The sequence below is a fragment of the Epinephelus moara genome, chromosome 10, assembly GCF_006386435.1.
Source record: "Epinephelus moara isolate mb chromosome 10, YSFRI_EMoa_1.0, whole genome shotgun sequence".
Classification (NCBI taxonomy): Eukaryota; Metazoa; Chordata; class Actinopteri; order Perciformes; family Serranidae; genus Epinephelus; species Epinephelus moara.
Genome location: NC_065515.1, coordinates 2363789 through 2388803, shown reverse-complemented (window position 1 = coordinate 2388803; position 25015 = coordinate 2363789). Strand labels below are relative to the sequence as shown.

The following is a 25015-nucleotide window of genomic DNA, read 5'->3' as shown; positions in this document are numbered from 1 at the left end:
CAGCCAGGTGTTTAGCTTTGATTAAGCCATTTTATTAATATTATTATTATTTTTTAATTCTTTCATTTGTTATTACTTGCAAATGAAAGAATGGACTTATTTTCAGTTGTATCTGGAATGTGTGAATATAACAATGTTGGTCGAACAGGTTTTCATCAGCTGAGTATTAAAGAAACAAAGACATTTTCTGTACAACAGCGCTGTTTTTATTCAGTCACCCTCTTGCTTCCATTGATCCTCCAAACAAAAGTGAAGCCACAGAACAAAGAGCGTCGCTGGGACTCGACACTTTGGGCAAAATATATCTGAGGAGGATAAAAACAACCTTCAGCCATGTGTCTCTGCTGTTTTTATCACACTGGTTTCTGATTCTGAGGTTTTGTCCAATGAAATATCCTCAAGTTTGATTTAAATAAATGACATATAATAAATTAAAATTATCAAATGTTCTTCATCTGAATTACAAACCTGTTGAATCATAATGTGGGAGGATAACTTTTACAAAAAAGTGCAACTGGAAAGGTAAATTAATCTTAAAATGTGATCTTTCCCACCCTCGTCAGTCACCTGAGCTCACCTGCCCTGCACACCTGTCACTCATTACCTCATCAGGACACACCTGAGCTTCATCCAGCCCCACAGTATAAATGAATGCAGTCCGGAGGCTGCAGCTCACTGCCAGATTCTCATGAGTCAAGTTTCAGCCCAATGTTTTAATGCAAATTTTAACCAAATGTTTAGAAACTGGTCAAAAGACAATGTGACTGGATGCTTTTGTTTCTGTTGTGTGATTATTCGTTCATCTTCTAAGCTGGTCAGCCAGGAACACGTTAGCTCCACCAACTCACAGCAGCTCTCTGAGGACGCTCCGTGCCAACTAGCAAAAGAAATGTTTCAGTTTGAAATCCTGGAGCGACCGAGTCCTGACGCATGTGTTTGATGTGTTCTCAGCCACGACTCCTGCTCTGCAGGTGTGTCTGTGTTCACCTGAACTGAGACAGGACACTCCAGAGGAAAGGAAAAATTCACACTAAGATCTCTGTTTCTCCTCGACATAACTGAGCTCAGTATAACATGAATGTATCATGTGGACCATTTTCTCATACGTCTTACATTTAGCTCCTGAGAAACAGCCTTCCTCTTGTCTCAGCCTGATCCTAATCTTTTTCCTCTCTGACTGCAGTCCTCTTTATCCATCTGAAATTATCAGCTCGACAAAACAGTAAGATCCAAAAGAAATCTTAATTGCACTGCAGTATTTCAGAAATTTGTCTCAGCGATCAGATTCAAGTCTCAACTCTGTATTTGATCTGTCATCAGAGTTGAGAAACCTCTGAGAAGACTGAGCTCAGCACAAGAGCTCCTGCTGATTTATTCTTTTGCTCCTTATTTCTCCTTGGGGAAATCGGATCAGAATTTAGTCATCTCCAAATATGAAGCTGATTTAGTTCTGATGAGACAAAGAAAAGACTGTTTGTTGTGATCAACATAATTTTCCTCTGGGATTTCACTTGGTAGCAAATCCACAGTTTAACATACAGTTTATAAGAAAAACATTTTCAAATAATAGCCTACATGAGTAATGAATCTTTTGTGGGGTCCCCCAGGGGTCTATTCTGGGCCCCCTCTTATTTACTACGGGGCAAATCATGCATCAATTTTCATTGCTACAGGGACAAAATGCCACTGTGGGCCATTTGTAGATCTAGAAAAGATTCATCCATGTTTTATGTGTCCACACTCACAAAGCACTTTATTCAAGAGAATTTAATTTAATAACTTTTTATTATTAAGAGGCGAGACCATCACACTGACCCTTCACTGGTTACCTGCCATTTAAATCTCTTTTTAAAACCCACTTTTATCTTCTCAATTTTTCTTTACTGACTGATTTGTTGCAATTGTTTAAATTATTTTATCTTGTTTGATATTTTACATTTTGGTTCTTATGTTTTCATTTGTTTTGAAAGCTGCTATGGAAATAAAGTTGCGATCATTGTTATAAATGGAGCAGTTTTTCATCAAGGACATTTCTGTGCAAATAAACAACAGCTTACAAACTTAACTAACTTCAGCCTTTGTGTTCTTTGCCCATGACTGGCATCAAATTACACAAAAGGAAACTTGATAGAAATTATGTTATATTTATAATATTAATTTATATGACAGCGCAGATCTCTGAATGACATGAAAGCATAAAGGACCATTACAAAACTGTTCATTAGGCACTGTTCTTTACTTATCAGAGGAGGAGGGTGGCTGGGGTGCAACTTCCTTGTTTGTTTGTTTGTTTGTTTGTTTGTTTGTTTGTTTGAAGGGGTCTTTTTTACCCTCCCTGAAGCTACAAATGTTTTCCTTGACCCTCCCTGAGTGACTGGAGGAAAACCCATGACCCTCCCTGCACCATAAATGAGTTGTTAGATTTCTAAAACTTACCCTTTGATGTTTGAAAGTTAAATTTGAAGACAAAAGTTGGAAAAAGCCTCAGTTTTTTGCTCTTGTCATGCAAAAGGTTTATTTTTTAAGTGATTTTGATGAAATACCACTATTTTAAGATCAGACTTGATTATGTTTTTCATCTGACAGAAGTGTTTATTGCACATGATGTGTCTAATGACACATGAATTTGAAAATCCAACAATAATTTCTGTTTTTACAGTTTCTGGCTGATAAATGTCATTTTGGTGATTTTTAAAGGAATGTTTTCTTTCAAAGTTTGTTTGTTTTTAAATCAGCGGTTAAATCAATCAAAATAAAAAGAACTTACATTTGTATGCCTACTATTTCACATGCCTCCCCCTTTTTGCACGACCTCCTCCCCTCTCAAAAGTAAGGAACAGTCCCTTATTACAATATGGAACAAAATTATTCGTACATTTGGGGAAACAGGGAGCTCATGGTTAAAAGAAACTGATGTTGTTTTTTGTGTAGGAAATAAGAGGCTTTTGGCATTTAGGCATTTGGTCTAATCTCTCTGGCGACGACAGTCAAAAAAGTCTGGATCCCTAAAACAAAGCACAACACAGCTCTGCAGGAGAGCGACATAGTTCCTTTAAATCTCACACTTATGAAACTAAACTAAATGAAGTTCAGGTTAGAATTCAGAAAGCCCCGGCGCCCCCTACGTACAAAGTGTGGGCATTTTTAATATTGCTGCAGCTGAGTGATGCAACAGGTCGGACGTGGCGACGCCTCACTCACAAAACATGTCAAAACACTTTTTACAGTGAAAAAAAAACACATGGAGCATTTTTCAAAGGTGCATAAATGTGATGAGCATGGACTCACTGACGGGTGAATAATAACTGAACAGATGTTCTGCAGGATGAACGAGGTGTGCTCATGGGCTCGTTGCTTTCCGACTTGAGTTTGTTGTGTTTGTGCTTCGTTAACTTTTAAGCTCACTTATGTTCAGAGAATATAACAAACTGTCAAGTAAAGTGGGACGAAAGGCATTTCAAATATACAGCGGCTGCTCACACAATGTTCAGTCCTCTCTCCTGTTTAGTAAAAGGAACAGTCCAACACTTAGAAATCCTCCTTTGCTTTGATTCTGCAGAAGATTCAGCACAAAAAGGGTGTAATATTAATATGAAATATCATCTTATTGAGCTGCAGGGAACACCAGCAGTGGCACTACATCAGCGAAGGCCATGGAGAGCAGCAATCACCACCTCTGTGATCCAGTTTGCTGGTGGAGTCCTGAACTGTCCTAGCTCCATCAAAAAAAAGAAAAACTCGGCCGACAGCTCCGAGTCTGACCTGCATGGAAAAGAGAAAGCTTTGTGCTGCAGAACTGAACTGAAGCTTCTGACAACTGATGAGAGAACTTGTGTCACAGCTGAGGAGCAGCATGTTTGAGCACATCCGCCGTGCCGACAGTCGTACACACAGATGCTCCCAGTCGACCGGGGGAAAGAGAAACATTACGAGGACTGCAGCTCATGACTCTGTCTGCCTGCAGGGGGAGTGTCGTTTAGGAGTAATGGGTGTTTGTTTGGTACCAGGCTTATTGAGGTTTTCCTAATGGGCCGCTGGACAGATGACAAGGCACTGCCTACATTACCCATAATGCAACTCTTCCTCTGATAGCTGTGTGGTGGATTGTGGTGTGTTAGGCTAGTAGCAGCTAAAGTATCCTGCAGCAGAGTTTAGACGTCTGGTAAGATCACTTCTTTCTAACGCCCAGCTCTAGTCTTTAACCAACACTGACTCGAGTGACATCACCTGAGGACTTTTATCAGACTTCACACAGCTCTCTGTGGAGACACTAAAGGCTTCATAATGACTTGAAACAAATGCAGTACAACTCCAACACCTGGAAACACATCACAGTGGGGTTCAGCAGGTACCCGTGCCTCGCGGTGAAGGGTAGACCACTCAGTGTGGTGCGCGTGCAGCCTCAGACATCTCAGGGCATCACAGACCTGTTAGTGCTCAGTCTCGTGTGGTTGAACGCCACTTGTCCCTCTAAGAAGTTGAACGCCGGCTGCACAAGACCACATAGCTGATTAGCATGTCACAGTCTCGTTCATTATTGGAATTAAGCAGACGAATCGCTCCACCAACTAATGACGGCCATGCACCACCACCCACAGAGTCCAGACAGAGCTATCAATCTGTCAATCCTTCTGTGTCAGGGCCGGCTGAGGGTTCCCGAGTTGAGTCAAATTAAGCCGCAGGCTCCACTCCTGGTGGTGCCTGCTGTGTCAGTGTCAGCTTTGCAACTATACACCAGATGTATGTTCCAGAGAAAATAAAACATGATCGTGCAGATCTGTCTGGTTCCCCAGCAGAGGACTTTACTGATATACAAGAGCCTCTCATAAATGTATACCTTTTTTAAAAAGACCTTTTCAATATTAATTCAGGCGAAAATTCAGGGATGGCTTTAATGACATTGTGTAAATCTGATTTTTTTTCCAGTGAATTTTTTTGTTTGTTTTTATGGAGCTAAGCTAAGTTGTTCTGTCCTGGACACACAGAGATAAAATGATATGGCAGCTGAAACAGCTGACTCTGGAGCTGATTGTCAAAGTGTTGTACTGTTCCTTTAAACCATATGCACAGTTCGCTCAGCTGCTCCATCAGCAGCTACTCGGTCATGCTAACGGATGCTGTGTGACAGTGAGTCTGAAAGAGATGAACACAGAGTGAAAGGTCAGCTTGTGCTTGTGGAAATCACCGAAGCCTTCAGGAGTTTCCTGATGTTTAAAGAGTGTCTGCTGTTTTCTCATTAGACCACCTGTACTGTGTTTATGTGGAGGGTAAAGGCCGTTAGCTTGGACGTAGACGTTCCTCTAATGACGGCAGGAAACATCCTGTTCTTGGTGGTTACAACCACCAAGAACAGAGTCATAATGGAAATGTCACTCTTATTAGATCGAGGAATACTTCACTGTTTTTCAGCCATATTGTATCTGTTTGACACACACAACCAACATGTGGTGAAAACTCATCGCTGACCAAAGGTTTTGGCTAACAGACTTGTGCCAGCGGCTCGGCGGGGATTTTTGGGTCCTTGTTGCGAGGAGGGAAGCAGTTTATCTGCACACAATGCAATAACACAGAGCTGGTTGAAAAACAGCAAAGTTTTCCTTTAAAGACTCGGGCACTGGCTGAGTTTGAGTCTGTCAGACCTGGGAAAAACTTTAACTTCCTTTCAGAGTTTGCTATGAATCCTGGGTATTGTAGGAAGTGCTGAAACAAACAGGGCTCAAATCTGAACAGAAAAATTTACTCTTTTTCTTTGCTTCTATAAATACAAGTTGCCTTCATGGCTCGGCCGAAAATCAGCTCTAACTTTCACAGGAGAATCAGTGGAGTATTCCTTGATAATAACATTTGTGTGATGGCTAATGGTGGCAGCAGTTAGATGGGTCTGTATATGTTTTTTTGGGGCCACGAATACGATCCAGTTCAGGGCTAGGAGGAGCCCGAGGCCCTGGTATAAATAAAGTTTACATTATCAGTCGGTCTTATCGTTTTGTTCCTCTGGGCTTCAGTGTTCAGACAGACGGAGGACGAGAGCCACCAAAGAAGAAGACCCATCCTCTGTGATGCAGAGCTGGGGAAAGATGGGAGGGGGAGTCTCTTTCCCTCCCCCCTCCTGCCTCCTCTGCTGTTTCCTCATCTCTACAGTGAGTCCCCCGCCGCTCGCTCTACATAATACTGCACTTTCCCTTCAGCTTGTCGGCGCGTTTCTGTTTGCCCGAGCGCTTGCCGTCGATGCTCAGGCTCATGTCCCTCTTCTTCTCCAGGGACAGCAGCTCCTGGAACAGTTCCTTCACGTTGGAGTTCGTCTTGGCCGATGTCTCCATGAAGGCACACTTCCAGGCGGCAGCCTGAGCCTCGGCCTCCTTTGTCTCCACTTCACGCTGGGCTGTCTCGTCACTTTTGTTGCCCACGAGCATGATGGGAATGGATTCCACAGTGCCCTTGATAGCCAGGACCTGGAGGAACACGAGAATAAGTCAGTCAGGACTGCACGTCTGTTCAAGTTCAAGTTCTTTATTCTTATTGTATGTGCAACAGTGACAGATGAGCTGGCTAACGTGACGTGACAAATAACTTTGTGGAAAACCATACCAGACACCAATTATAATATAAAAATAACATACTTTCTACGTATATGTCTCAGAACATGTCTGGAGTGAATCTTTAAACCATAACACAGATTAAAGTTTTTAACAAACCAGCTTCTGCTTGTGATGTTTTTAAGGTGTTCTGTTTGGATTTCATGTTAAATTTCCAAAAGTGCACAAGAGCACACACGCATCTGGATTTACTGCAGCGTATTATAACGGGCACACCACCTTACCTGGAATAAAGCCCGTCCCAGCTGGCATCAGAAAAAATAATTACACTTTTAGGAGGTATAAACTTTGAGGGGAAATTAAATTAAACAATGTGTCTCAAATCTCAGACTTCTGTACACTCTGAACTCTTCTGAACACTCACTATTTTGAGTTCACATGTGCGCTACGTGCATTCACACTGCATAGTATGGGAAAATGCAGTGTACTATTGACGCACTCAAAATGGGCCAATACTTGAGTGACGGACACTTTCCCCCTGAACGGTCGCCATCTTTGTGAAGTTGTGGAAGCCACATCACAAATGTCTCAACGTTTGACATGGAGGCTGGGGACAACAAGGAGCCTGAGCTGGCCACAGTGAACACTGCCTCCTTCTACAGATGTAAGTTAGACATGTTTTTTGCACTAAGTACCAATGCTGTTCGAGTAGAAGCCGTCAGTGATGTTTGTTGGGTCTGTAATGATTTGGTACCACCAAAAGTAATGCGAGTGCTAACGTTAGCATTTGCTAGCTGGCTAACTTGCTCTTATCTATGACGGCACATTTTAATCAGTATTGACGCAAAATGTTTGTTTATGTCTGGGTGGAGATAGTGGTCAAATGTTGGCGATAACGCTCCACCGTCTGTTTGCAATTTGCCGTTTAAAAAGAAGAAGAGGCGGCTAAAAAAACCCCAACTTTCACCACTTCCAGTAAGTGCAAAATGGCGGTGCACCACTCAAGATGTACATACTGTACTACATTGAAGTGTACTAACGCAAGTGTGTGATTTTCGACACACTGAGAGATTGTGACCTGTTGGTAAATGGGTTTGAGCTCCTCCAGTGACTGGCGGCTGGTGATGGAGAAGACCAGGATGAAGGCGTGGCCCTTGGAGATGGAAAGACGCTGCATGGCGGGAAACTGGTGACTTCCTGTTGTGTCAGTGATCTGCAGCGTGCAGACGCTCTTATCACAGCTGATCACCTGCAGAGAGAACAGTGCTGATCAATAATTCAACAGGTGGGTTGTTACATGAGTTTCAGTGATGCACCACAGAGTTAAATAAACAAAGTGTTCATGTCCTACCTGTCTGTATGTGTCCTCCACCGTGGGGATGTAGATGTCTCTAAAGGTACCTTTGACAAACCGAAGGACCAGTGAGCTCTTTCCCACCCCACCAGCTCCGAACACCACCACCCGGTAGTCGTTACTCTGCTCCGGCATTGTAGGAGTTGGAGTCCACCTGCTGCTCTGGATAGCTGACCTGTGTGCTGAGGAGAAGATAGAAAGATAAAAAGAGAAATCAGTAAAGATGAAATCAGATGACACATAATATAAGGCAGAATGTTTCCGCCCACTGTACACACATCATGTCTTCTGTACACACAGTTTTATGTTGATTTAAATTATATTCAGAGTTGTTCAGATAGATTTTCCTGGACAGCCATTTGTGGCAAATTAACCAGATACAATGAAGGCAAAGCGGGAAATGAGCATAAACGGTGATCAGGCTGTTCCGACAGAGCGATCTGAATGTAATTAGCCTGAGTGCCATCCACAGTAACTGGTAAATGAAAACCACTCTGGTGATTTTATTCTGGGAGAGCCCTTCAGCTGGACGCTCGAGCTGCTTCAAGTGCAGATCATCTCCATCACAATGAGCATGTAATAAGCATCAGTCCCCCTCCTCGTGTCCACTGCTAGCAGGCCCAGCAGCCGATGGTTCGGTCTAAAAGTTTGATTCAAGTTAGCTAACGTTCTCAACCTGGGGTCCGGAAACACCCAGGGGTCATTGAGAGAGTTTCAGGGGGTCCCCAGAAAAATGAGGAATACTGTTAAACGTCAATTAAAAGCCTAGTCTTCAATTAACTTCCCCGTCCCTTCTACCAGCCCGGTGTGGCTCCACATTTTGACAAATAAAGGCCCGTCTCAATCAGAGGCCTGGTCTGGCTGCCAAACACTTCATTTTTTAATAGAAGTTCTTCAGATGTGTATATGGTTGTTGGCTACCTCAGATTATGTGGATTACCCTGTAAATCATTCATATACCTTGAGTCTGTGAGGGTCCTCAGGTCAAAAGAATCAAAAGGGTTTTTAATAATTCATAATTAATGTATAATCTGAAGCCTCATTTTTATACAGTAATATTCAGACTGGTTTAAATAAACATTTTGATTATATTTCCTGATCTTTGCTGAGCAACACTTTTGTGTGAAAGGAATTAAAGACCTGTCCCAAACACAGGCCTGTTGAGTTCAGTGAGCAAGCAAATAATAGCCCGGGCTATTGACTGAAGTTTTACAGTAGGTTGTAGCTCGATATGGAAGTTAGCATCGCCCTGGTCCCCTCGTCAAAAACAGGATTTTTTTCACTGGATTTTGGATTATTGCAGAAAATAAGCTCTGGCAAACACATGTTGATAAACACTCTTTTAGGATTCATGATTGGTTAGCTAACTGATATTTAAACGAGCTAAAAAAGTTTGCTTAAAGTTCAGTTTGGTAGCTAAAACTGTTTGCTCAAGGTTAGCTGATGGTTCGGTGATTATGGTTTATTACATACTTATATTATCATTACTGCTGTGTGTTAAAGACACAGTGAAATTCAAAATACATTTTCCAAGTTGAAACTTCAAATGATACTAAATGTATCAGTGAAATGTGGCACGCTGCAGGTGTGTGTTTGGAGTTGACGTCTAATTTATTTATTTCTTATAAACAGTTTAGCAGTTTGTTGAGGTTTGGTCATGGACTTTCCACGTCCACATGTGACGTCCAAGGTACCCTGGGTGTGTTGGTTGTTGACGTTCTGGGACGCCGTGTCAACTTCAGCCTGTTACATGCATTGTCTGTTTTCAAAATACACTTCAAATTATACTGAGCGTATTTTCACCACATTAATAAATAACATTACAGAGAACTGCGTGTTTGTGTTGTGATGCTGCTCTGCTCACAGTAAACATATTAATAACGTAACAGACAGACAGGATGACAGAGAGCAGCAGATATCAACCTGTCCTACTGGTGATGTCATTTCCTGTTGAACCTTTGTTGTGTTGATGTTTGTTTACCATCAGTCATATAAACATGTGAGTTGAATTTATATCGTGATGCATTATGACCTTAAGGCACAAATCAGAGCTTGTAGTGACCCTGCATGCTAACGTTAGCTAGCGTTGTTAGCCCCCTCTGCACAGTAAAGTTGTTAGAAAGGATCAGATTTATTTTGATCTCTTCAGGACTGATGACCACACATTAAACTGACAGTTTATCACAGGACAAAGAACAACACACTTTAACATGTACAGCAGCTGCTGTCTCTCTCCTCATTGGTCTCGGTGTCTGTCCCAGATAGTCTGTCCATTCATTCTGCACGGTGGGATGTACTGCTTGGTGAGTGACCATCTGTTGTACACTACTTTTCACGCTGCATTAAATCCACTATACAAGGTATAATAATTCCCACTATGCATTTGGACAGCACTTCAAAATGGCGAACACACTACATAGTGGACTATATAGAAAGTATTGAGTGATTCGAGACACAGGCTATGTGTCCAATCAACAGGCCAAAACTCCACATTATGCTAACGTTATTAGCATAATATGAAGGTCGTCACTTCAGGTAACTAATGGTTGGCAATGGTTACATCTAGTGGCTGTAAATAATCGGAGTTTGTGAAGTGCAACCTCAAGCCGACTGTCCGCCATCACTGAGTGTCTGTCGCCCTGGTTTTTGCAGTGTGTCCTGCACTGTTGACACCGCTCAGCCCTCGTCGGCAGCTTTTCAGACGATTCAGCTTCCGCATCATGAAATCCCTCTGATTGGCCGTTCAGCTCAGTGCACAAACAGAAGTGAGGAAAGTAAACAAATGACTGAAGTGGAGAGGGAGTGACATCAAAACAGACACTGAGCTCTTCAGCAGAAACATTAATAAATAATAAATACAACTTTTCTTTCAGCATCAGCTTGTTTTGTTAATGTGCTAACTAGCGTCTTGAATCTGTCCAGTCGCTCTTTTCAGTTTTTAGTTTTAATGATGAATACAGACCGACTGCCGTCTGCTGGTGTTGAGAGTTACTTCCTCTCACGCAAGCGCAGAACATTCATACTGGTTGACGGTTGGCTGTAGTCTTTGTGGTGTGTTTAGTGCAACTTTTTGGCTGAGATACAGGCAGTATGAAGCAACGCAACAGTCAACCTTCATTGCTGCAAGTTTTCTGACGTCAGTTTGGTGTCTGGGCCTTCAAACTCCACTTAGTAACCACTTCAAGTTGTAACACAGGAAGTGTTTGTGCTCAGTTCATGAAATTCGCACTCTTAGCATAAATATCCTGTGTGAGAAACACTGAGAAGGATTCAGTGAAACACTGAAATTATTTACAGGGTCAGGATCTCTGCACGTTTAATCCCTTTTCAAACTTGAGGCCTCTGTACGCTCCACACCTGTTTGTACAAGAAGAATAAGTCTCATCTGGACTCGTCCATCTCACATGCCTTTGGATGCTTTAACACATTTTTGGTATAAAACATCATCCAGACAGTTTAGGACCAATTCACACCTTGTGACTCGAGGTGTGACCAACCCTTCATAGCTCCGCCCCCGACCTGCCAACCACAACTGAAGAAGGCTTTTGACAAGAGCTGAAACATCATCTGAAGCGAGTCTAGCTGCCTCTGATTTCAAGATAACTCACGATGCTTTCCTGTGCTACAAACACCAGACTTTGTCAGGTCTGACTTCAGATCAGCTGCTGCTGCTCAGAGCTGAGTGTCTCAGTCACAGCGCTGACGTCAGCGCTCCTAATCTCAACCACAAATTTAGACCGATGACTAATCAGCAGCTCTTTAATCAATCACACACAGAGTACATTCAGAGGTTGCTCCCATGGTTACATCCAGAAACACAATGGATGCTATCAGGAGGCAGGGGTGTGTGTGTGTGTGTGTGTGTGTGTGTGTGTGTGTGTGTGTGTGTGTGTGTNAGAGGTTGTTCCCCCGGTGTTACATCCAGAAACACAATGGATGCTCAGGGGGGGGGGGTGTGTGTGTGTGTGTGTGTGTGTGTGTGTGTGTGTGTGTGTGTGTGTGTGTGTGTGAGTTGTCTGGTTGCCGTGGGCGAAGGTGCTCAGAGGAGAGAGACAGACAGCAGCAGAGATTTATACACCCGGAGAGGAGTGCAAACATGTCATCATCGGCAAGGCTGTTGTCATGGTTACCCGCCCGCCCACATCGCCTGACATCACTTCCTGTGCGGAGGCGTGCGGCAGGGAAAACACCGCCGAGTGAAGCAGCAGCATCAGTGCCTCAGAAATAACTCGGAAATATTCAGGCAAAAAGAGGCTAATCACTGATCTATCTTCACCACACGGCTCACACATTCCGAGCATCAACAGCGTCATACCATGGCCAGATCTCTCCATGCAATACACAAACATTGACCACGCCATCACCCTCATCCGCCTAGCAGGACGCGGGGCCTGGCTTTCCAAAGCTGACATCACCAGTGCATTTAAAGTTCTGCCCATTCACCCAGACTACTGGCGTTTTTTCAGCGTTTGTTGGAAAGGAAGTTTTTACTTCTCAGTACGCCTCACCTTCGGATGCAGAAGCAGTCCTAAGATCTTTAACTCACTTTCAGAAGCCCTTTGCTGGATCTTGGTCAACAACCACAAACTCCCTCATGTACTACACCTCCTCGACGATTTTCTCATCGTCACTCCACCATCCTCACCCCCTCGCCACGAGGTGTTCCTCTTTCTGAAGAGAAAACCTCAGAGCCTGACACATCCATTGAGTTCTTGGGCATCACTCTCGATTCAGTCTCCTTCCATGCTTCTCTGCCAGCCGAGAAAATACAGCGCATCACTTTGCTCCTGTCTAACTATCTCCTGGCAGACAGATGCACCAAACGCCAGCTGCTAGCTCTTCTTGGCCATCTCAATTATGCCATTCACATAATTCCTCAGGCAAAATCCTTCCTCTCCAACCTCCTGACTAAAGCAGCAACCGTCCCCTCACTCCACGACAGTCACCCTAGATGACGCTTGTAAAATGGAAATGCGCATGTGGCAGCATTTCCTGTCCTCCTGGAATGGTATTTCGTTCTTTTACAAAGACTACCTCACGCAGCCCGAACCATCCAACTTTACACAGATGCAGCTCCCTCCACAGGTTTCGGCGGCTACTACAGAGGGAGGTGGTGCGCTTCAGCTTGGCCCCCAGAGTTTAGCTCTCTCGATTCAGAGTCCCACTCTTCTTCATCCGCACTCCATGAGCTATATCCCATCATCATAGCTGCCATTCTTTGGGGGCATGAATGGTCAAAAAAAAAATCCATACTCATCCACGCCCATAACACCGCAGCTGTAGAGATCATTAACAAAGGGCGATCTCACTCTCCCATCATCATGCAGTTCATGCGCAGACTCACGCTAATCTCAGCTCAGCAACAGTTCATTCTCCAAGCAGCTCATGTTCCCGGTCATTACAACAGCATCGCTGACTCATTGTCTCGCTTTTCATTCCAGAAATTCAGACACTGACTCATTGTCTCGCTTTTCATTCCAGAAATTCAGACACTTGGCTCCATCAGTCCCACCGTTTTCAGCCACAATATTCAATTAGCTCCACAGCTAAGAAACCTCACAAGCGCCTCACAGCAGGCCATACTGAACAGCCTCGCTCCCAGCACTCTCTCTGCCTATCTAACTGGCTGGAACTCTTTTAAAGCACATCACGCCACCCACCAGATGTCATTTCCCTCTCTCGACATCACGTCCATCTGCAACATCATCACCCATGCTCACTATCCAGACCTACCTAGCAGGAATCAACTGTTTCCATAAACTAGTCCCTGGCTCTCCTTGTCCAGCCACCTCTCATTCACACGTTACCATGCTAGTCAAAGGCTTGCGCAAACAGGAACCCGTGCCTCCAACTAGACGCCTACCACTCACTTTTGACCTTCTCAGCCTCTGCATCCACACTCTACGTTCAGGCTACATGTCCCCGATGGTCGACTTAACCCTCGAATCCATGTTCCTCCTAGCTTTCTTTGGGTTCCTGAGATGCTCCGGATTCGCCCCAACTTCTTCTGCTTACAACCCTTCTCGTCATCCCAGTATGTCCGACATAACCATCCATACCTCTGACTCTCTCATATTCACACTCCGACGGAGCAAAACTGATGAACTGGGCATTTCCTTCCCCATCTACCTCTTCCGCCTCAACTCCCATATGAGCTGCTGACAAAATAAATTCACTCCAGGTTTGCTTCCAGCGCATTACCTCAACACCCACTATTTCTCACTGAAACAGGAAAAATGGCCACCCGATTCTGGTTCCAGAAACATCTACACAGAGTCCTCCGCATTTCAGGCATTTCTTCTGAACATTATTCAAGCCATTCTTTCCACATCGGCGCAGCCTCCACCGCAGCCAGAACGGGCATATCTGATCAAACCATCGAGGTCTTAGGTCGCTGGTCCTCTCAGGCATACCGCACATACAAACATAACAACCTCAACGATCTACGTCAAGCTCACATCCAATTGAGCTTATAAAAATCCAACTCTTTTGGGGGTCCATAATCAGCTTGGGCGGAAAACGCTGAGACAGAACCCCCACACTGAGTCTCCTTCTGCCCAGCATCCAGCGTACCCTCCGGACCAGCCTGGCTGACGACATCCTCCATCCATCTTTGCCCCTCCCCTCTACATTCATTCACCATCAACATCATCTCATACCTCAGAACATTCATTAAAATGTTTAACTTCATATTGTTGTGGCGTGATCCTTGCTAGTGAAATTGTTATTGCATTATTGTGCATTTTCGTTACAGTAATGACAGTTAACTTAATTCGACTCCTGCCAGTAAGTTCAGTTTTGCTCAAGCAGAGTTGACAACTATAGCGTTTGAGAAATAAGAGAAAAGCTAAACATATCACGGTTGGGACATCATCATCATCATCATCATCATCATCATCACCATCAAAGGTTTCTGCTGTCAACGTGCTTCTTCAGCCCCTTTTCAAACATCACATGTGAGGGTCCCTTCGGCCTCAGGCTGTGAGCTGCTGTTAAAGGGAAGACTCTTTGAACCAGCAACATGTGACAGTTGTGGACTGTGTGCAGTGTAACAGCAGACAGTGACAAACTGTCCCTTAAAGGGCTCCTTGACAAACAAACATTAGGTCATCCTGCTGCAGATGAACACTGTGGTCCTCAACAGAAAATGGTCTAAATACAGCAAAGAGAAGGAACGTGGAGATCCATTAAAGAAACTGACCTAAACAGAACCCTAAAAGATTTACAGATGACAGAAATAAACCTGCACGTTTGCTCTATAAGTCTCAGACTTATTTCCACCCGAACAGAATAAACCAAACAAAAACCATGAACATGCAGAAATAAAAAAAGAAGAAAGAAACGAGCTCTCATCCAAGAATGGGAGTCGTTAATTAAGGCTCATTTTACTCCCTGTAAAATAGATTCATCAGTTTCAAACACTGTAAAACTCACTGCCCTCACACCTCCACGCATCCGTCATGATGTCATAGATACAACTAACAGATGGCACTAGAGGGCGGAGGTGGAGGAGGTCATAATTATGGAGGCAGAGTGTGACGGCAGTGGTCTGTGAGGCCATTAAACACATCATGGACAGAAAATTATTTTTGTTGTATTACTGATGTGTTTTGTTGCGCCATCGTCTCCTACAGTCGTACGTCACTTTACTACACTACCCCACGATTCCCGGTGGCTCTCCTCCATTTTGTCTGTATCTGTAAGCTTTCAGAAAATGTGCAAAATACAAAGGAAATGAACTCAGAGAATGGACAGAAATTTAACAAATCAAAATGAACAAATTAATGTTGTTTAAGAGAGCACAGGTGAAAAAAATACACCTTTTGTGGCGGTGCTGGATCACAGAACATCTGATGTTGGTGTGCACATTTAAACACAGGATCCATCATGCTGTACCAACAGTTTATTGTGGACAACTGAGTGACTGGATGATTTGTTCTAGAAAGAAATATAAGGAAGAATATCACTAGTCTGAATAATATCAAACAAATCAGATGAACAAATTAGGTTACTGCTTCACTCACTGCATTAATGCATCTGTATGGCTCTCAGTTACTCAAACATACAATGAAACAGAACAATGTGTTTCAGACCACACTCGTCAAATCAATTAAACCATTTCAACATCATCAGGTAAAACAGTCCAAAGTAATTCACATCCATCGTCTGTGTTCTGGCTGTTGCGTGGAGGGAAATCAGAGAGGCCTGACCTATGAAATCTTAGGGGCGGGGCTTACTCAGGAGTGACAGGGTGATGATGCAGGTAGGGTGGAGACTTGTGGTTTAACAACAGGTTTGTGTGATAGTTTGCTGGGATGAACCTGACGCCATGATGTTTTAATCAGGGCCTGAGCACCGACCTCAGGCCGCCACAGGGACCCTCTTACAACTGAAGGAATTCTTCTTCTTCTTCCTAGAAATAAATCGTTATTTGAGGGGCTTAAGATGCTTGAAAACGAATGAAACTTTGCAGACGTATCAGAGGTGGTGGGAAAAAAAGTTGTTTTAAGGGTCTCACACTCAGATTTGAAAGAACTGTCTCAGCAGCAGCTTCGTTGAGAGCTCCCCCTGCTCTCAACGAAGCTGCCCTGCTGGTACATTTAATCTACATGTACAGAACTTGGTAGGCACATGTAACGTCCCAAGATGTACAAAAAAATCAGTCCCGCCCTGAACACATCTACATGCTATTCATTAATAATAATAATGCTGGATGCTTTGGACCAGCTGCAGTTTATCAGGACACTTGAGAGGAAGAGCAAAGAGGACAGAGCTGCTAATCAATACAGGAAGTCACCAAAGAGTGAACGAGTATAGCAGCGCTGTGAGGTGGAAGTGACGGGCGAAGACGATAAATATCACATAGATGAGAGTATGCAGACAGAGTTACATTTTTGGTCATGTTTCACCTGTTTAACGACCAAGAAGTCGCAGGTGGACATTAAATAAGCTACTCTGCAGATACAGTTTCAGAACAGCAAATATCTGGAAACAAACCAAAAATGGAGATCAGATCAAATTATGAATTCTTGAGTTATGGCCAAAAACATGTTTTGTGAGGTCACATTGACCTTTGACCTTCAACTGCAAGCTTCTACTCAGTTCATTCTTCAGTCCAGGTGGACGTTTGTGTCAAATTTAAAGAAGTTTCCTTGAGATGTTCTTGAGATATCGTGTTCACGAGAATGAGACAGAAAGACAGACAGACAACTCAAAACATGATCCCTCCGGTCGCGCCCATCGTTGGCGCCGAGGCATAAAAATATAAGCTGGACTTTCCTTCACTTCATCTCCTACCTCTCCACTTTGTTTCACCGTCTAAAGTGATTTCTCCTCTTTCTACTCGTCAACACACAGAGGAAGTGACGGCGTGCTCATTATTCAAAGGGACACACACACACACACACACACACACACACACACACACTCCAGTGTTTTGCCTCCAGCTCTGATAAAGACTGAATCCCTGAAGACCTGCAGCCTCCCAACAGAAAACACCAGACTGTGTGTGTGTGTGTGTGTGTGTGTGTGTGTGTGTGTGTGTGTGTGTGTGTGTGTTTGCTGATGCAGTTTCACACCTTCAGTTTGACTCCTCACATTTTTCTCACTCACAGTTTCTCCTGAACATTTCCACTTTTAATATTCAGTCTGCTGCAGCAAACTCCAAACAACAGAAACATGTTGTTATTATTAGTATTATTATCGTACATTAAAATAAAGTATAATAGAAAGTATTTTTAAATGCTAACAAATCGAGAGAAAGTCTCGTGCACTCCAGCGTAAGATGAGATTTATTCTCGTGAGGACGTGTCCAGCAGATCGTCTTGTTTTTCTCTGTTCTTTATTTTGCATATTTACATATTTTTTTTACATTCATATATTGTTTACATATTTTATTTTGGAACTATTTAATATCATGCAGGTATGTGCAGGCAATTAGAGTTCTGATTAAGCTTGGTGGAGTGATATATACTGTATAAGATGTGAGATGTCCCACCTTTTTCGGGCATTAAAGTGGATCATGTGACACAGAGAATCTGTCCCTGTGCTCTCACCTCACCCACTGCCCTCTGATGGTTCATTCAGTAACTAGTAAGTTTACAGGTGAGACAGCAGAGACACCTGCCCGATGTGTTTCTGATCCACTCCAGTATCAGCGACACTCTGGCTGCAGTTGTACTGACAGCAGTAAATCACAATTAAAACATCTTCAGCTTTAAATCCAGAGACTGAGCAGAGGCTCAGAATGAGACGTTTATATCTCCATCAGGAGCAGGTCCTCATCTACGGAGATCGCCATGTTACAGTAGCCCAGAACAGACAAACCAAACACTCATTTCCATGGAAACAGTGAAGTGAAGCTACAGTCCCAGCTGGACGAGGACATCTAACTGGCCTACTGTCCTTGTCCCAGTATACAAGCACGGGAGGGGAATCCATTTATTGAGCCAAGTATGTGCGACTCCTCTACGATAGGTGGAGATATGCCCCCTTTCAGCTTGTTAGTATTGGACCTTTTTCCTGTTGACCTATTACGTCACAGACCAAACAATGGACAAACAGGTTAGCTACGGTTAGCTAGCAGCTAACTGCTACCATGGTGGACAACTTGGTACAATGGTTGAGATATGTTAGTGACAGGTGAGTCACAAAAGAAATGTTTTCTTTGTTTTTGTTTTTTCTGGCTCACTGTTTTTATGAGATGCGTCTTTATATTGAATTTTTTTGTTTGTTTGTTTATTTGTTTGTTGTTAGTTTTTTTTGGGAGGGAACAGGTTGTGATGTTCATGCTGAATTGAAAAACCTAAAACAAAATAATAATTCTTTTCTTTTTTTAAAAAAAAAAAAAAGCCTTAACATGGACATTAAGGAAAATCTTAACTCGAGGTGTTTTGTGCAACCGGCCCCTGTTAATTAATGCATCAGTAAAAATACTGCAATAATAAATGTGATGCATGATGGGTACTTGTTGATACTTGAGTGGCAGCAGCTGCAGTGCAAAGGCTAAATAGCAAACATTCATTAGTGTAACGATAAAATTGAAAACTGCTTAATGATGGGTTCTTTCTTAAGAATAAATGCTTCAGTGCTTCTTGTTAACTTACAGTCTCTAAAAACACACACATCCAGCTCCTGAAGATTTTAATTTAATTTCATTTCATTTCATATACTTTATTAATCCCCCTGAGGGGAAATTCAACTTTTCACTCTGTTTGTCAATTACACACAGGTCCGAACACACACATGCACAAACTGGACCTATACATGCACTAAGTGGAGAGATGTCAGAGTGGGCTGCCCATGACAGGCACTCCAGATTCATTCAAATGAGCCAACAGGAGTTGTTTACATCAAGAATAAGGATCAGTACACAAATAGGAAACTTAAAGAAATGTCACAGAGTAAAAGTTAAATCAGAATATACCAGACAATAGTCTGATTAGACTCCGCCCTACCAAAGCTGTACCCTGTAAACTCAGAGGCTTCTCTTCTCTCCTCAGCTTTAAAATTTGACAAACAAATTAACTCTTTAGTGAAAGGTTGCTTTTTTCCAACTGAGAGACATTTCCAAACTCAAACCATTCCTCTCATGTCAGGACCTGAAGATCGTCTCGTGTGGATCACTGTAATGCTCTGTATGTGGGAATAAGCCGGTCCTCATCATCTCGCCTGCAGTCGGTACAGCACGCTGCTGCTCTGGCACACGGAAACAGACGTCATCACACCTGTACTGGCGTCCCTGCGCTGGTTACCAGCCAACTTTCGCTCTGAGTTTAAGGTCTTAAGGCCCTGACACACCAAGCCGACGGTCGACCAAAGTCGGGCCATTGGTGAGCGTCTGTCGCCCTAGTTTTTGCGGTGTGTCCCGCACCGTCGGCATTCCGGCGTCGGCGGCTTTTCAGCCGATTGAGCATGTTGAATCGGCGAAAGAGCTTGTCGGTGAGAGAGATCACTCTGATTGACTGTTCAGGTTTTATTTCCTCACCCCTGTAGCGAGTGAATCTGCCTGTAGTGAAACCGGGGCTAACCGGTGCTTCCTCCTCAGGCTCCACTTCCGAGCCGGACTCAGTTAGCCTCCGCTAGTCTCTGAGCTAGCCCCGGCTCTCCGTTTGGATCCAACCGGAGCACCGAGCCCTGGTTTGTTATTCAGGTTAAAGTGGGAAGAAGCAGCGGGTTTATCGGGCAGCTGAGTGAAGTGGAGCCTGCGGAGGAAACACCGGGACCGTCTGGATGTAATAGTCCGTGGAGGTGCTGCGGTGCTCGGCTGCACAGATAGGAAACCCCTCGGCTGACAGGATGTACCACTCTCTCACTCCGCTCTCTCTCACGCAGGCGCAGAACGTACGTGCTACTTGGCCGTCGGATGTAGTCCGTGTAGTGTGTTCAAATGCAACTGACACAGGGCGACGTGAGGCGACGTGAGGCGACGTAGACGACGCAACAGTTGGCATTTGTCGCCGCTAGGGCGCTCGTGCATTCACAGTAGTCGCCCCAAAGCTTTGGAACAGTTGACCATTTTCAATGAGGAACTCCTCCTCTGTAGACACGTTTAGATCTGAGCTGCAGACCCTTCGTGTTCTCAGGCCTTTGACTGTCCTTCAGGTTTCTGTTTAATCTTCATCATATTTTATTTTCAGATCTTCAGATTCTCTGCTTTGTTTTCTTTTTGACTCATTTATTTGTGCTTTTTTGGGGGGGCTGTTATTTAATCTATTTGAAACTTACAGAACATTTTACAGTGACTATACCGTAGCGTTACTCGTCACTGATATATTTGTTTGATTTCCTGCCTAGTGTGAGTAGAGGATGTGGATATTCCTCCCACCACACACTCTTATGCTCAGTGCTGATGACACTCTGTTACATCTTTGTAATGTTCATGTGCTGAGTCCTGCAGTGATGATGTGTGACAGCAGTAACAGACTCTCTGTCGTCACGACACACAACACTACTTATCCAACACACACGCAAGCGCACGCGCACGCACTCAGCTGACCTGCTGCTTTGTTCTCAGTTTCAATCAGCTGCAGTCTCATTATCTCCTCATCATGTTAATCACTGACTCCCGTCAATAGGAGGGACGGCTCGGGCACGCGCACGACCGGGCACGCGCACCCACTAGTTTGAATGAACGTGCACAGTCACACACACACACACACACACACACACACACACGTGCACAGTGATGACACCAGAGCCCGAGCAGCACCGACCCGGCTGGTGAAATCACCCCCACCGCGGAGCTCCGTCGACGGGCCGCTGTCTGTCCGCTCCGCGCTGTCGGTGTGTGAGTGTCGGTGTGAAGTGTGCGGACTCACCGTGTCTCCTCCGGCGGCTCCTCGCTCTGTCCGTGTGCGGGGTTTGTCTACTCCGGAGCGGCTGTGAGCATCCTGAACCCTCCGCTCTCTGACTCACAGCATCATCATCATCATCATCATCACCATCATCATCATCATCATCACCATCATCATCATCATCATCATCAGACCTGCTGCTGCTGATCAGCACACATCAGCCCTCCTCTTCCTCCTCCTCCCTCCATCACCATCACCTCCTTCCTCCGCTCCGCCGGCAAAAACAAGAAACACGACTTCCGCTCGGGTTTTTTGTTTTTTTTTTTGGCTTGATTTTCAGAATAAAGGCGTGATTTTTTTTTTATAAACCTGCAGAGCTCACACACACACACACACACACACACACACACACACACACACACACACACACACTCCAAACGGCTTTATAAAAATAGTCGTTCTTAAAGAAAAACCAGATAAATAAATAAAGAAAGAAAATAAATAAAAACATAAAGCATAATAATTCAGCCATACAGAAGGCTCCGACTGTAATAGATGTAAACTCTTATTGTGTCGTGTGACATTTTGATGTCATAAAAACATCTTTGGAAAATAAAAAGTCACCAAGAAATATAAAACTAAATAAATGTCTGTTTTCCCTTTTATTTTGAAGGCTGTAATTTCGAAGCGGAAGTCTAATTTTCATCCCATCATCATCATCATCATCATCATCACCACCTAAAGTATAAATACACTCCACACCTCCACCTCCATCAGCGTCACTCAGACACGTCATCAGCAGAGAACATAAAAATATAAACTGAGACCCATCACACACACCACAGCTGCTGCCTTCAGTAAATACATGTTAATAATTACTCTGTTAGTGACGTCAGGTAATTATCTTACCTTTAATGATCTGTTCAAATGTAAAAATACGATTTGGTTACTCAACATATTTCAAATAAATGTTATTAGAATAGAAGAGAAACGCTTTCAAGAAAATATACAAAGAGATTAGGAGTGCTATAATAATAATAATAATAATAATAATGATAATAATAATAATTCTATATTTTATTTGTAAAGGCGCCTTTCAAAGGACCCAAGGTCACCCTACAGAGTGTAAGATAATATCTGATCAGGGGACAAGTCATTAAAACAAGCGGTTAAAAACCAGACCACATGAACATTCATAAAACTGGAAATAAATTGTGTAAACAAATAAATAAAGGCTGTAAAAAACTGTTGCACATGGGAAATAAATAGCTGATTGGCACGCAGGTAAAAACTGTTTCTGAGTGTCTTTGTACGTGACGTTAAGCTCCTGTATAACAGTCTCACTCAAATAAAGTAATGCCTGTAATTTATGATTTCTAAAATATATTCTTTGAACGTGTGTTGACAGAAAAAGAAGTGAGATAAAGTGTTTTCTGCACATTTCAATGGAAAGTTTTGGTTTAAAGAAAGAAAGACAGAGGAGGAAAAGAAAGAACCTATTTCCTGGATAAAAGAAATCACTGAACTCAACAGGCCTTTAATTCCTTTCACACAAACTGTTGCTCAGCAAAGATCAGGAAATACAAACCAGTAAATTCTGAATAAATAATTAGGTTTCAGATGAGATATTGATTATGAATCATTCATTTGATCAAGCTCCGACAGACAGAGCATCAGAGAGAGTTACAGCACCTCTTCATCCTGCTGAAACAATCCTCACAACTTGGATTCATTTTATGAGAAAGCCTTCCAGCTACGAGGTGCCGTTTGTAAAGTGGCTCACACTGAAATTAACAGCAACATTTGCAAAAACCCTAACATTTAAAAAAGTGGTGTGAATTTTTAAAAGTTACCTTTTACCACATTTACAGCAACCCATCAATCAATCATGTCTTTATTGCAGACTCAGTGGTCCATAGAAGAATACAATACAAAAACATAAAATACAAAATATACATTCCACATAAAAGACAGCTGTCCAGAATAAATGTACAAAAATTAAAACGTAAATAATAAACTTAAATACAGGCTTTTATGCCAATGCTCCCTGAGGCTAGATGTGTAGCGGATACAGCTCTTCCCTGGATTATTAAGGCCACAATGATGCCGTTTTTTCATCAAGTCTACATATGCATTTGTAGATTAAGTTCCTGAACACTGCCTTCAAAGTATTGACTCTGGCAGTCACAAATATCTCACTCGCACTGCACCATCTAGGTTTTTTAAGAAGTATTCTTAAGGCATCGTTATACGCCACTTGAAGTTATTGCATGCTTCCTTTTTTATAGCTACCCCACAAATGCGCAGTATACAGTGGTGTGCAATAAGATGGAAAGAAAATCAACTTTACACTCTCACATGCTGAACTCGCGTACCAGGGTGTTCACCTGAGCATACAACCTGCGGCACTGTCTGTAGATAGATCATCTTTCATATGTCCAAGATACTTGACCTTATTTTTTAGGCAAAGAATATTATTAGATCATTTAAAGTCTGGAACTTTTACATTTTTGTCCTCATTGGTTCTGCTGATTAAAACAACACTCTCACTGGCACTATATTTAATATCATTTTCCATGCCATACTCAGTGCATATTGTAATGAGCTGCTGAAGACCAGCGTTACTTGGGCTAAGAACTACAGGTCATTTGCATACATTAGGTGGTTCACCAACATATCACCAATCATGCACCCAGTCTTACAGGCATTCAGTCTCTTGGACAGATCATCAAAGAATAGGAGACAAAACCCCTCTCTGTCTGACACCATTGCTTACCCTGAATAGGCCTGATACACTATTACCCCATTTCACTTGCATAGTTTGGTTGGCATACCAATAAGCCAGTATTGGCACTAAATACCCAGGCACCCCTCTGTCTCACAATTTTATGAACAATTTTCTATGGAAAACACTATCAAAAGCTTTAGAAGCATCAATGAAGCACATAAAAACAGATGAGTTCAGACCTTGATATTTGTTGACAATATTGAAATATGTCACAGTTAAATCTAAATGTGCTTGTTGAAACTAAATATTTAGCTAATATGCAAATGCACACTGCCGGTCAGCAGAAGTACCAAGATAAAAGCCCTGTGGTCAGACTGTGTTTATAGCATCATATAACAAATTGAAACCAAACTAATAACATTTAACATTTAGATTTAGGTTTACACCACTTTTTTAAACGTTGTATGAAGCTAAATGTAATTGATTGTAAAGCCAAACCCTGTTCTTTATTCCTAAATGTAACCACGTGTGTGTGTGTTGAAGGAAAAAACATCATTTGGTGGTGTTGTAGCGACGTAGTATGGGGTGCCGTTTGTAAAGTGTCTCATGCTGAAAATAACATCAACATTTTGCCACATTTAGCTTCAAACAATGTTTAGAAAAGTATTGTGAATTTTTTAACGTCACCTTTTACCACATTTACAGCAATATTTGTTAACTTAGAAATATATTAAATAGTTAAATCTAAATATTAAATGTGGCACCTAAATGTTAAATGTTAAATCTAAATATTAAATCTAAATCTAAATCTAAATGTTAAATCTAAATGCTAAATCTAAATCTAAATATTAAATGTTAAATCTAAATGCTAAATCTAAATGTTAAATCTAAATATTAAATGTAAATATAAATATAAATGTTAAATCTAAATATTAAATCTAAATCTAAATCTAAATGTTAAATCTAAATGCTAAATCTAAATCTAAATATTAAATGTTAAATCTAAATGCTAAATCTAAATCTAAATGTTAAATCTAAATATTAAATCTAAATCTAAATGTTAAATCTAAATGTTAAATCTAAATCTAAATGTTAAATCTAA

The 25015-nt window shown here is 42.5% G+C and overlaps 1 protein-coding gene across 1 annotated transcript; it reads right to left on the bottom strand.

Annotated features, from left to right (window-relative positions):
* diras1a (DIRAS family, GTP-binding RAS-like 1a) lies at positions 1-21473 on the bottom strand. The gene is made up of 4 exons (XM_050055593.1): positions 21210-21473; positions 7888-8072; positions 7615-7785; positions 1-6452 (listed from the first exon to the last, which is right to left on the bottom strand). Exons 2-4 carry the CDS (start codon positions 8023-8025, stop codon positions 6162-6164), a joined length of 600 nt encoding a protein of 199 aa, XP_049911550.1. The 5' UTR covers positions 8026-8072; positions 21210-21473; the 3' UTR covers positions 1-6161.
* Between the last annotated feature and the right edge of the window lie 3542 nt (positions 21474-25015).